The sequence below is a fragment of the Oculina patagonica genome, chromosome 1 (assembly GCF_052425735.1).
Source record: "Oculina patagonica isolate OP01 chromosome 1, crgOcupat, whole genome shotgun sequence".
Classification (NCBI taxonomy): domain Eukaryota; kingdom Metazoa; phylum Cnidaria; class Anthozoa; order Scleractinia; family Oculinidae; genus Oculina; species Oculina patagonica.
Genome location: NC_135758.1, coordinates 35,498,942 through 35,512,770, shown reverse-complemented (window position 1 = coordinate 35,512,770; position 13,829 = coordinate 35,498,942). Strand labels below are relative to the sequence as shown.

Here is a 13,829-nt window from a genome sequence, read left to right as displayed (position 1 = left end):
AAAAACACCGGTTTCCATGGAAACCTTAATTTATTAACCCTATTCAGACCGGGCTTTTTTGGATCTTTTCAGACCTCCGTAACTTCCAGAATATTTAAGCAATCACAATGAAACTTAGGGAATATATAGTATGTCCAAACACCTATCTTTTGGTATACGTCACGTGAGAAGTTGACGTCACATGACGTGACAACTACATCATAATGTCAATAAACAGCCGCCATCTTGGATCCGCCATCCAGGATTTCGATTTTTTTCCAAAACGTCATAAAACCGCCCAAAATTACTGCAAAGTACTCAAAATCAATAAAACTGTGCTTAAAAACCGTAAAAGGATGAAAATAATTGCATTAAAATTATTTTTCATAGGAAACTGGCATTGGCACTATATCAAGAATTGATTAGTATGGGAATGCTTGTAATCCTGCAAAGTTTGGTGCTTGTATCAAAAATCGCACAATTCAGGAGCTAAGCCGCCGGACTATAAAGCAAATCAGTTCAGATTAAATCGGTTCCGTAAAAGAATATAGCCTGCAGTCGATTTAAATTTCATTCATTTGTCTCAAGTTTTCAATAGTTTACTATTAAAACAAATTTATACTCTGTAATCCTTTATTGAAGCGATTTTTCTTTCACAATTTCATTGCCTCGACAGAAACTTTTCCGCATGAATTATATAATTAAAACTAAAGTGTAGTAACGTCACCGGACGGTTAGGGCCAGATGTGTTCAGACGTCCCTTCTGGGAAGTAGGCGACCACATAGGGATGTCTGAAATTCAGGCTACCTTTTACAGGGTTGTTGACAGGAGCTCTCGATTTCTAAGAAATGACTGTATTTACATTTCAAACATGTCCATTTTATTATACATGCAAGTTATTCAAATTCCGCAGTATACCGCCTTCTACTCGCGACTCAAGTCAGACGGTCAGGCAGGCAGGCAGGCAGGCAAGCAGGCAGGCAGGCAGGCAGGCAGTCAGGCAGTCAGGCAGTCAGGCAGTCAGGCAGTCAGGCAGTCAGGCAGGCAGGCAGGCATGCAGTCAGGCAGCTTGGCAGGCAGGCAGTCAGTCAGACAGTCAGTCAGTCAGTCATTCAGTCAGACAGTCAATCAGTCAGTTAGGCAGGCAGGCAGTAAGTAAATAAGTTGGTAAGGGGGAGGGGGATACAGCCGCTAGAAAAACCCCACATGTAAGAACTTGCATTTTCCCAAGTTAGCCTAAACAGGTTCTTGCATAAATGGTATTTGGGCTATTAAGTTTCTTATCGATTCTTAATAGGTTCTTTTTTTAGGAAAAATTTACATTGTTGATGACAGAAGTTTTCGTTGTATTCAGCCTTTGCCTTATTTATATTTACATGTATGTGATTTATATCTATAATTGTATCAAAAATAACATTTTATGATTTTCAACATTGGTATTTACACTGCAACTGGAGTGATAAGGCTCCAAGGTGTCTCCTAGGAGAATCCAGAATGTCGACTTCGCTTATTTCCCGAAAAGTAAACATTTTGTTTTTCGAATTTAGAAAATAAGAACCTGTTTCCAAATTTTAGGCCAACGAGGTTCTTATATAGAGGAAGTTGGAGGGGGTCTAACAAGCAAATTTTCTTTAAAGTTAGGTTCTTACTCGCGGGTTTATACTGTACTTTCCTACATACTAATGTGTAAGACTTAAAAATGATTGTAAAACGTACATGCGTAGTATTTGCCCGGAACCATGTTTATTAATCGGTAGGATAACTACAGCTACTACAACGAGGATAACATTGGCAAAAACACTTTATTAATCAAAGGTATGCATTTAAACCACACAGTATTCTACAGTTATTTACACAAACAAGCTAATAAAAACTACTAGAGCTGTTGACAACACTATTCTACAAAATCAGACTGTTCTTTCAATATCTTAAAAACTACTGGAGCTGTTGACAACACTATTCTACAAAAACAGACTGTTCTTTCAATCTCTTAAGCCAAATCCTATTAGTAAGCATCTCAGCCTGAACTAGTAACATAGATAGTCCAAACTTATTCCGATCCAAAAGTGACGGGGATTTGGCACTGATGAATATATCATGTAGTTGTTGTAGAAATCACAAATATTATTTTTTTTATTGACCACAAATGTAATAACGCCCCAAGTGTAAACGGTATCAAGAAATGATTACTTGCATATACTTAGCATACAACACCTAACAATTTGGTGATGTGGACACACAAGTGCGTAGCTATATGAATGCAGCCCCCGAGTGCCGACACATAGAATTCGAGCAACAAACCTAGGGAAAAAAATTGAAAATAAGCCGACAAATCTCAACATTATGTTCAAAACGAATTACATCAACAGAAAAAGGATTGGAAAAAAATATACCGAACTTTTTAGTTAAAAGTCTGAATTTCTCATTCATCTGCTTTTGTTTCCTCTCAAACATTGCTGTAATCATGTTCGCAAAATCTGCGTGACCCCTCAGTTTGATTCAGTTGCAATCATTTGAGGGCGACCAGAAGTTAGGATTTTCCATAGCTTGTGTGTTTGCACGCGGTAGGTCCAGTGTAAGATCTTGAAACAAAGCTGTTACAACCCGGGTGTTACAAATGCGATAAAGGTAATGCTTTTGATTCAAATTTTAAGTTCTAAGGACTAGCTCAAAACCTGAATGTCTCACACACTTTTGTATTACTATATCTTTCAAGTGGAGGAAAACAATGTAAATTGGCTCCCCAAAAATACCTAATTTTTTTTTGAACTACAGTGAATAAATGAAATATTTCCAAAGAAAACTGATTCAGTGCGTTGACATCTTCGGGCAACGCCACGATATTAATTTAAGAACTATCGTTTCCTTTAAGGTGGTACCGGAGGTTAACGTGACCTCTTTTTTTGCCGATTTTTTTTCAGCATGTAGATTATCTTAAAAGATAATCATATGCCAAGTTCAGGTCGGGGAAAACAATCCCGTCCGAGATATAGGCACGCGAAGTTTCGTTTCTACGACCATTTTCGCGGCAAAAATACAAGCTCTCTGCTGCATTCGATACAGTTGTGTCCCGCTGCGGAAGTCCCCAAGGATGGTCTTGTTGACAGCTCGATTCAATAAAACCTTGTAATTTGAAATGTAACACCCTCTTTGATCATTGCAGCTGAAGAAACAACACGCGCACTTGACCGTCATTTCAAAAAGAACGGGTAATATATCGCTTGTTGTTATGAAATTTCTTTTCTTTTCGTCACTTACTTGCTAAGTTAACAATGGCGTTTTTGTCATCCGGTTTTCAAGGAGCTCCTCAAGCCCTGAAGAGATTTCTTCGTAGCTTGAACTTAACCCTTAATATGCTGAAATTATTCCCAAAAACGCTTTTTTTTTTTTAACCGTTAATCGATTTTCTTGGCTCTACGGTCCAAATTTTCTCTAAATTTGCTAAAAATGCACTTTCTGACAATGCAGGAAGATTTTGATGTAATTACCATGTAAAAATGTACAATATTTTACTTTGGCGCGTGCGCATAAGCCAAAATTTGGACTTTTTGCTGAACCGTTCCGAATTTTTTCCTTGCTCCTTTCCTTTTCGTTTTTCTCTGCTTTCTTATTCTCTCTATCTTTTACTCTGTGCACCCCTTCTACTGGCCTGAATAGTTTTGACCTGAGTCAATGGAAAACCCTGGAAAGGAGATCATGATCAAGTACGGGTATTTTGGCCTGTTTTAGCACTAATTTTACACCAAAAACTGATCACGTTTTTTTCGATTAGCTCTGTCGGAATGCAGTCAATATTGAAGATGGACAGTCCTATGGAAAGATCTATCCAAGCTCTATAAGATGCATAAGTGGCAGAATGGCTATTTCTCCAAATCCCGGAAAAATCCGGGCTTAGCATGTTAAGGGTTAAAAGCTGGCGAAACAAGCGGAGATGGGAGAAAGCGGTGTTATCTCCGAATTTTTGGAATCTTGTAGGTAAGTACCTTCCGATTTTTTGCTCTTGGTTCTCCCAAGGTTTTCTTTTTCTTTTTAATTCGGCTTTCAACGCATGTCATTTTTTTCGGGCAATAAGGTCTCCGCCCCCCTCTGTCTGAAGGTGCCCCTATACGCCTATGAAAACTATTAAAACTTAGGACTCGAGGACTATACATCATAAAAATTACACAAAAGATAGACACCCTGCTCAAGTAATTATGGATCCCCGACATATTTCACGTTCAGCTGGATGACACTTCTATGGATATTTTTTCTATTTACACTAGTGCTTTTGGTTTCCTGCTCGGCTGCTCCTCGTGTTTTGTTAGATTTTCAACTGAAAATATCCAATATGTTGATAAGAGAAGGTTATGAAAAAAGTACTACCAAACCAATTGACTGGTAAACTATCTGCGGGATACAAAACTTATATTTTTAGTAGCACTCTAATCTTTTGGCTTTTGGAGATAAGTTTAAAGCGGCAGCTGGTGGGAACTGCGCACGCGCAGTGTGTTTCACCGCTGTGAACCTGGACTTAAGTTTTTACCTTTTTATTATCACTTTTAGTTCACCTGTTGGGTTGCTAATTTAAGTTATTTAGCTAGTAAACGCCACTCATAACAAAAGTTATAGGCCATTTTGAAAATGAAGCTTAATTCATTGTTGCCTGACAACTTTCAGTATTGTTTTAGATAACTGCTTCACCTTCTAGTGATTATGATTAATACATCAACACTACGAGCGCGTTTTTTGTTTTACCCACAATTCTGGAATAAGAATGGTTGGTACAGAATACTAGGAATAATTCGGATTGCCTGCATTTAAAAACGCCTATGTAGTCGAGATGATATGCGCAGTCCTGGCACGGGTAAACATTCATTTGCGTAACAAATATGTCGGCCGACGAAGAGGCTGCCATTGAAGCCGTTACCGCAGCAATTTTTCTACTTAGTAAAGAGGAGGAAGAAAGTATGGAGACTGTAATTGATTTGACGAATGTTTTAGCAGTGCTTATATTCACAAAGTAGAGGAGACGCAATGTCCCTCGAATCGTGGGCTATGTCATCTTGGATTTTCATTTGCAACATTCTGTTCATTCTGTCCCTGGGGCAGAATGGACGGAATGGCGTTCTGTCCATTCCGGACTAGAAATGTATATGGAATAGAAAAACGCACGAACTTCACATACTGGCCATTCTTATTCCAAAATTGTAATTAAAAAGCGCGCCCTACATGTACTCGCATCCTTCGTTAACTATGTAGATCTGGATACCAATCTAGATCTAGACAATTGTGAGTCAATAATATGTGTTGGTCTGCCCGACTGTAGAAAAGGCAGAAAAGTTGAATCCGCTCATCAGTGGCCAGTTGCTGCATTTGACTCTGACTCCGTTGTACTCATCAGCATGTTGAACTTGCCTTCAGACCCAGCCAAGTAGTGATCGTTCACATACCTTCGGACCAAATACTCCATAGCGTCCATGCGTTCCTTTAAATATTTAGTTAATGTTAGCAGAAGTTAAAATCGATACCTAAACTGCTAAACTAAGTTTCCAAAGTCTAATGGCAGGTGGTTCTGAAAGCACAAAACCAAGAAACTAGTCTGAAAGAACACGTGAGCAGAAACGGGAGCTCGGGGCGAACAAAATCAAATTGATATTTTTCTTTTCTTAAGCTTTACTCCAATTCTCAGACGGTCTGAGTCCGACCACTCCCTCCTATTACCTTCTTGACAGGGAGTGGTACGGAGCCAGCTCAAATCATCTGAAAAAAAGAGAAAACAGACCTTCCCTTGCTCGAGCATGTAAAACGGCGTCAGCGGGCAAACTGGCCGTTGTTGTCGATTAATACAACAATCGTTTTGGCGTGTAATATACAGTCCACCGGCTATAGCAAAAAAATTGCTCGAAACGGCAAGTATCTCAATGTCGGTGATTCAAAAATTAACCTTTTTGTAAAATGTTTCCTCTCTAGTCAAAATAAAATAAAATACAGTTGAAGCTTAGGGACAGAGCAAAGTGTCCGTATTACAGTCAACTCTCGCTTAGCGGACACCCCGATATTACGGACACTCGCTATTACGGACAAAATCCAGATCCCCGGCAAAGAGGTTTGACTGAAACTAATGACTCCCGCTATTACGGACTCCCGCAATAACGGATACTAAACGACGCCCCGAGCGTGCTGTAGAGAGGTTTCCGTATTACAGAAGTCACCACTATGACGTCATTTTTGACTTCATTGGCAGCTTTAAATTTTAGTAACTCGAAATGATCTGCAACGTAATGCTGCAGGTAAAACACTAAAACTAAGCACAAAATCGTAAAACGTCTAGAATAAATAACCACAAACAGGAAATTGCATTACGAACACAAAATATCATCGCCTGGTCACCGGAGCGTCCGTAATAAAGGGGTTAAGTTTATATGATTTTTTTCCCCTTGGGCCGAGGTTAAGTGCCCGCTGTCTGTATTAGAGAGGGTCCGTATTTTAGAGGTTTTTTCTAAGGAAAATATATGAGAATTTTGTTGGGACATCGGAGGTTGTCCGTAAAAGAGAGGTGGCCTTATTAAAGAGGCGTCCATACGGAGAGGTTCGACTGTAACTTAGTTACCTGACATGACACGACATCAGCTACAAACCTTTTTCGCGACCTCGTCCACCTTCACTGCAAGTCTGCAATAAAAAGTTTTCGAGAAGCAGCAGCAGGACCAGCTGCAGCAATGGTTCAAGGTCTAGAAATTAATAGAAACAAAACAAGATTGCATTATTTTTTTTATCTGTTGGCATTTGATCAGAGGAAGGATCTTTTACATTTATCTCATATCCACCAAGAGTGAGTGGAATAAATGATTCATTTAAATCCCAGAAAGAATTGCAATATTTAAGCTTCCCAGCTGGCATATTTGGGGTACATGGTATATGAGGTCATATACCATGTATACCATGGCCTGTAAGCCAATCAAAACTCAGGAACTACAACATCTCATGGTTATATTAGCTCAAGAATCTTGGCCACGTTCATGTCCCATTTAAGTTCTTCGTTAACCAACTTTTCAACATTTTTTTTTTAAATATTAATCTGACACAGTTTACCTGATCTCCACTGCCTTGCATAGCATCAGCGTCTACTAGCTCAATCTCACTTCCCATTTTTATCTGAGAGGGGAATAAAAGACAGTAGATTAGCAGCTCTAATAAGATTTAAATTCTACTGGTCCTGTAGTGTAGCAGTTACTATTGTTTTGGGGACTAGGGGCAAATTTCCTCTTGTTTGTACTTTCGAAGGGTAGCGAGTCTGTCTTGTGAGACCTTGCGAGATCTAGAACCCGACCCTAAAAATTCGCACATTTAAAAACTCTTTATTGCAGAATCGAAATTTCTAGAGAGATAAGAGAGAAGTAGAAAAGAGAACAAAACAATACGGCCATGGCCCACTCCTCAAGTTTTGTTAATTTTTATAAACGAAGCGATCTGGCCACAGTACCTGATGCTCAACATTGGTTCTTGCTGCTGTGCAGTCCTGTGGAGACTGTACCTATGAGTAAAGTAAGAGAATATTGGTATAATAATAATAATAATAATAATAATAATAATAATAATAATAATAATTAAAACATATTTAAACAGAATGACCATTTCAGTTATAAAAACTGCTATCAACATGGGTCCTGGGTTAAAAATAAATAAATGAATAGTTATTAAAATAGAGTAATAAAAACAGTTAAAAAGCTATATAAAAAATCTAAGAAAAGACATATAAAGAGCGATAAAAAGACTAGAACTAGATTCATATAAAATTATTAAAAATATTGGTCGATTCTAATTTAACTCTGTCAATAACTCATGAAGTAACTAGCTTCTTGGTCAAAGAAATTCACAAAACAAATGGATTAATTTCTACCCTGTTAATCTAGACGATTCAAACCTTTGGGTCACATGTCCATTGCCCTACCTTCTGAGCTACAGAGCCACGATGGAAACAGCAAATAAGTGAATCCCATTTAATCATACACGCGTGCAGGAACAAACAAACAATCAACCAACAAACCTAACGTGTATTGACATTGTATTGACATGTGACGAACAATGAAACAAGAATGACAGTGTTTCAATTCTATGTTAGAACCATCTTTACAAAAACCAAATAAATGATATTGTTTTAGTGGCCATGATTTACAGTGTAACAACTGCCATTCATCTTACCATCTCACAACATGGCCATTTTCCCTTTTTGCATCTTTTAAAGATCCAACATGGGATGACAACAATAACAAACGAAAGGACATAAAAGACATAGTATAAAACGTTGAAAGGCACGGGTATCGCGTTGCCCTTGTCGGTCCACTCCAGCCACATCTGAGCCCTTGAGAACTTCCACTCCACGTCTGCATCGCTCTAAAAGCAAACGTTTAATATCTTATGACAAAGCTGTTCTTTTTTAGTTGGCTTCAAAAAGAAACAGAGGTGTTAAACATTAAGTGCCCTTCACAGTCAATTCTTTGCTGTCTTGGTACATACAAAATAATACTAATTTTTACGGTAGGTGGAACTTTTTGCAAAAACATATACTTCAGAGGCGCTGTCAGTGGCCTGTGTTTGCAAGTGGATGTATGGAATCCAAAGTTGTGGGTTGGGGCCTTAGTGGCCATGGTCGTAATACTATTAAATACTTGACAATCAAACGGTCCAAATTAAATGTCTGCATTGGAACAGGCAAATTTGGAAATTTGCATGCTGGAGAAGAGTTCATTTTCAAATAACTAGCCTCTCCGTCACTGGGAGTAACATAAATAGGGCTGAACGTGAAATTAAGTGCCAGTTTTGGAACATGCTAATGACACTTACCATGACTCTGTCAAAGGAGTTGTTCATCATAGCAATCAGCATGTTTAAAGCTACAATGGCGGTACAAACCACGTAGGCAATCAAACCAATCCGTCCAAAAATGGACGTAAGGTAAAACGCAGGATCATCAACAACTATTTTGTCTTCTTCCACATAGCCAACCAACAACCAAACCAGCCCAACAAGGGTGTTTTCATGTCTGAAAAATGAAACATAAGCTAGATAAAATATATTTTTCTGAGCGGCTCCTTGATATACCTATCTATGAGTCTACCACTTGTCTGTGTCTGTCTATCAATCCAACTGTCTATTTCCTTCTGATTATCTTCCGTCATCTCTTTCATTCTCTGTCTGTCTGTCCGCTTTCCTGTCTGACTGTCTGTCTGTCTGTCTGTCCGCCTGCCTTTATCTGTGTGTCTGTCTGTCTGTCGTTCTCTGTGTGTGTCTGTGGATGCCTGTTTATTAGTGTAACTGTTTATTTTAGTCTGTCTGTCTCTCTGTCTGTCGGTTTGTCGGTCTGTCGGTCTGTCGGTCTGTGTCTACCTGTTTATTAGTCTGTTGTCTGTAGTTTGTTGTCTGTCTGTATGTTTTTTCTCTGTCTATATATCTACCGGTGCAAGAAAGTACTAGCATTCACGTACTTGGCATATGGATGATACTCCTGGAAGTGACTATTGTCGTGGTCTCGTAGTTTGATCTGGGAGGCAACATAGTACGAGTACACCTTCACCACACCAGTTGTAAAAGCAATATAGAGCATGAGAAAGATAAGAAGAAACTTGAGCACGTCCTTCAGCATTCTGTAAAGAGACAACTGCAAAGGACCAAGGGTTGAGTTGACTTGGAAAAAGTGAGTCAAGTGAAAGAAAGCCATCACGCAGGCACTTGCATACAAAACATCAGCTACGATAAATGGATCTTTTCTTGGTTGCCATTCTCCATAAATGCCCCAGGCAATGATCCACGTCGCATACGCCGCCAGAAACATAAAGAGAGTCACTGCATCTACAATGTTCCACCATTTTGAAAAGTAACGACGGAATCCTTGTTTAAACGCTTCCCAAAACTCTTGAAAGAAGAGGCCACCCACAAAACCAAGCACTGCCCAATCTGCAAAGGAAATCAAACATCTTTTTTTAAAAAGCTATATGTTGTATTCTGCACCTGGAAAAGAAAATATGACATTTTTTTATTATTGTTGTTCGTTTGTTTGTTGTTTTGGTTTGCATATACAAACCTAGCTTTCTAAGTTAAAACATAATTGAAGGTTCCGTAAATATATTTTCTTTAATATCCAGCGACGTTCATATAATTAATTGCTTTCACCTCAGTGTACACCAGTCGCCATTTTGACTGGAGCGACAATAATTCTCATTTGAACGACACGGGCGCAGCAAATACATTAACAAATGACTTACCAATACTACCATTTTCGAGCGACCGTGAAAGGCAAACTTTTTTCCGCGTTTTTTCAAGGGTAAAACATTCAAGTTTGACTAGACAAACCGTCGCGTTTTTCAACTGAACCAATTCACGTTTGTGGCGTCAACATGTCAAGTTTGACAGCTCCGCCGGTGTGTTTCTGCACATGAAACAATGGTTTTGAAAACTTTTGCGTCGACTTTTTATATTTCTTCAATGAATGTCGACAGAAAAGGGCGGCTTTACATTTCTGGCAATTGTTGTGACAGCGATCAGCGATTGTTTATTTATTTATTTTTATTTTGAGAGTATTTTTTACGTTAATCAACGTTAAATGGTTTACTTGTAAAACGCGACAGTTTGTCTAGACAAACTTGAATGTTTTACACGTGAGAAAACGCAGAAAAAAGTTTGCCTTTCACGGTCGCTCGAAAATGGTAGTACGTGAAAGCCCTGTTGTACTTGTTCTGTACTCACTTTCGAAGCCAAACGTCGAGCCTATTAAAAGGGACACAAATACAATGTAGGACATGGCGTGGTTTATGAGCTTGGAGTAGGGATGTTCGTACAGGCTTTCAATTCGCCATTCACAGCGTGTTTTAGACTTCTGGTGCAATTTGTCGGTGTCGTCGATGTGCAAGGTTGAGCGTATCTTCTTGTATATCCGATACCAAATGTAGAAAAAAGGAGTGATGATGGTGATAAGGACAACAAATTGAATGAAGAACCACAAGATTTTCTTCATTGTGCTCTTGTCTTGCCAATCTTTCCATTCGTAGTAAATGATCTCGTTAAGAATAGACTGGCTTCTGGGACTCGCCACAAACTGGAAAACAAGTTTCAATTCTTTAAAACAGTACCCTAAAAATGTTGCTTAAGATTTTGACAAAACCGGTGTACGTTTTATGGCAAATTAGGCAGTATTTCTTATTGTAACTTATTTCCCAGAAACTTAATTTCGCGAGAAAGCGTGTTAACATCTTTCGTTTGCTTAGGTCAACGACAGTCGAAAAATTTGGCGAAAGAAAGCGTAAACACGGATGCCCATGTAAACTGACGTTACAGTTAATAAATATAATCTCGACATTGATTTTCGCAATACCCTTTTTTCGCGTATCCCGTGAAATTAAGTAACAGTTAGGTACACGGTAGTCTGTTGTGACTAAATATACGGCACTGGCCCTTGATTTTGCCAAAACATTGCGTCGAATTGCGTGACCTGACATTCACAGGATTGTTGACATGAGCTCTTGATTTCTAAGAAATGACTGTATTTACATTTCAACATTTCCATTTTATATCACAGTTAAGAGAAAGAAAAGAACCTGTTCACCGTTTCCACAAAAGGCAATGCATTTAAAAAAAATTAAAATGTTGTTTATAGTGGTCATGCACTTAGCTTCATATCTCTACGAGATAGCTAGTTTACAGGCATGCCACTGAAACAGAGGAAACAGTATTTTTGCATTTAACCGACTTCGAACTGAAAAACTAAATATATCCGACAGAGGCGCATAAACATATATTATAAGATTCTTCCACATGCTTTCTTACCAAGTATAATGTTTGGGTGTTAAATATTGACTTTGTCTGTATGCAGTTGTCGAACTTGCTGTATCACTAACATAAAAGTAAAGTATACGTTAAGTATAGATTATTGGTTTTATCGGTCTATCCGCCGTTCAACATGGCAACTGCATACTCCTACTTACACCAATTTGCGTTTATATTATTCACGACAAAAATCTGAAGACACTCCAAAAATTAATATCAGAAAAGGAACAAACCCTTTTTCTTCCTTTATCAGCAGCAATCTTGAGAAGACTCACACTCTGGATGAAATTGTTAGGTTCCCCCGTCAGTAAACAACCGTTTCCCTCGATGTCCATAATCTTGACATCGTAATTTTCTTTCGAGGTAGTTCCTTCGATGATATCAACAGCAAATTTCTCGAAGGCGTTGATTGCACTTTTGTATTCATCTCGGCTGTAGTGATGCTCGCGCGAGGCAATTTTCTCTAGGATGCGTGCGTTATCCAGCGAAGCTTTTACGATATCCTCATCCTGGTTTTTCCGACTCCTCGCCTTACATTGGAAGCGAAACTCCCAAACTTCCAATGCATCTTTTTTCTCGAGGGCTTCAAGCAGCTTGTCGGCAAGACTAGGTTTATTCTCCTCTGTTCTAATCTCATCTTCTTGTTGTCCATTTTTCTTGCCATTTTTCTTTTCCTCCTGCTCTTCCTTTTCCTTAAGTTTTTGCAAGAAATCGTGCAATCCTTCGCCTCTTCTCTGCCCTAAACGTACATTTTCTGCGGATACACCTTGCTCCATGACGAAACGCAAGCAGAATCGAACGCGACTCCTCAAAGCTGCAGTGTTTGAGCGTCCCTTGAGTTCCTGGAATTGAAAGGACGCTAGGCGAGTTGACATTTGAAGATTATTTACCCTGGCGACGGAAACACCTTTTTCCGGTTGGACAAGAACGTACAGTATCACATGACACGCCTTAAAACAATATGTCCATTATGCCTGATAACAGTATGGCCATTATGATTTTCCAAGAAAAGGTGACCTCAGACAAGCACTTGACTCCACTCAAACTGATCAAATCGCGCGTCCTGAGATCGGAGAAACTTTGTCTGCGCATTGCGTTGAAAAGAATAACGCTGCAGTAAATTCGCAAACAGATGTTTTTTTTATAAAACGTTGTAATGAAATACTATTGGCTGACACCGGTGAAAATAGTAAGTTCTGTTTTCGCATGACTTCCCACAATAATTTTTCCCCTTCACAGCCGTTATTTGGGGGTGACGACCCAAATAACGGCTGTGAAGGAGACTACAAATTGATGGTCCAGAAGCAACAAAACTCACTCTTTTCCTTTGGAACCCAGTCATTAAGGTATCACGGAAGGAATATCAGCAGTTTCGTTCCAAGTGAAATTGTGTGCAAACCATCAATGGTAACCCTGATAAAGTATATATTTTCTGAAAGCTTATTGAATAAAGATTGAAATGTTGGATTTTGTTTGGATCATATAGACCATAATAAGCAACGTCAGCATTTTGTTTGCAATTATGATGTTGTGCATAATTAGGTTTATTTGAGAACACATTTATGAGGGCCTAAAGTTTTATGTGGAATTTGATCTACATATATTGGTCTAAAAAATGGTGTCTCAGATTTTTCTTTTTTTTTGCTTCATTAATTTTTTATGAAGTTTTAATCCTAAAGAAGCCCTAAAAACGCCATTTTAAAGTTTAAAAATTGATAAAAAAAGAAAGGTGCAAAAAAAGAAAAAACTGAGACACCGTTTTTTAGAGCAATATATGTAGATCAAATTCCACATAAAAGTTTTGGCTCTCACGTAAATGTGTTCTCAAATAAACCTAATGTTGCGCAACATCATAATTGCAAACAAAATGTTGACGTTGCTTATTATGGTCTATATGATCCAAACAAAATCCAAAATTACAATCTTTATTCAATAAGCTTTCAGAAAATATATACTTTATTGGGGTTACCATTGATGGTTTTCACACAATTTCACTTGGAACGAAAACGCCAATTTTCCTTCCGTGATACCTTAAACGTGTGTTAGTCAC

The 13,829-nt window shown here is 38.5% G+C and overlaps 1 protein-coding gene across 1 annotated transcript; it reads right to left on the bottom strand.

Moving 5' to 3' along the window:
* Positions 1-1,763: 1,763 nt before the first annotated feature.
* LOC144666549 (short transient receptor potential channel 4-like) lies at positions 1,764-12,813 on the bottom strand. Its single transcript, XM_078527971.1, has 9 exons — positions 12,013-12,813; positions 10,703-11,051; positions 9,445-9,913; positions 8,804-9,002; positions 8,162-8,353; positions 7,443-7,493; positions 7,052-7,114; positions 6,598-6,690; positions 1,764-5,444 (listed from the first exon to the last, which is right to left on the bottom strand). The coding sequence occupies exons 1-9, from the start codon at positions 12,652-12,654 to the stop codon at positions 5,313-5,315; spliced, it is 2,190 nt and encodes a 729-aa protein (XP_078384097.1). The 5' UTR covers positions 12,655-12,813; the 3' UTR covers positions 1,764-5,312.
* Between the last annotated feature and the right edge of the window lie 1,016 nt (positions 12,814-13,829).

Excerpts from the sequence above, each read along its gene's own strand:
- LOC144666549 (XM_078527971.1), bottom strand. The coding sequence starts at position 12,654 with ATGTCAACTCGCCTAGCGTCCTTTCAATTCCAGGAACTCAAGGGACGC. Across the intron at positions 9,914-10,702 it reads CTCGACGTTTGGCTTCGAAA|ATTGGGCAGTGCTTGGTTTT; the intron begins GTGAGTACAGAA and ends TTTCCTTTGCAG. Across the intron at positions 5,445-6,597 it reads TGGACGAGGTCGCGAAAAAG|GAACGCATGGACGCTATGGA; the intron begins GTTTGTAGCTGA and ends AAATATTTAAAG.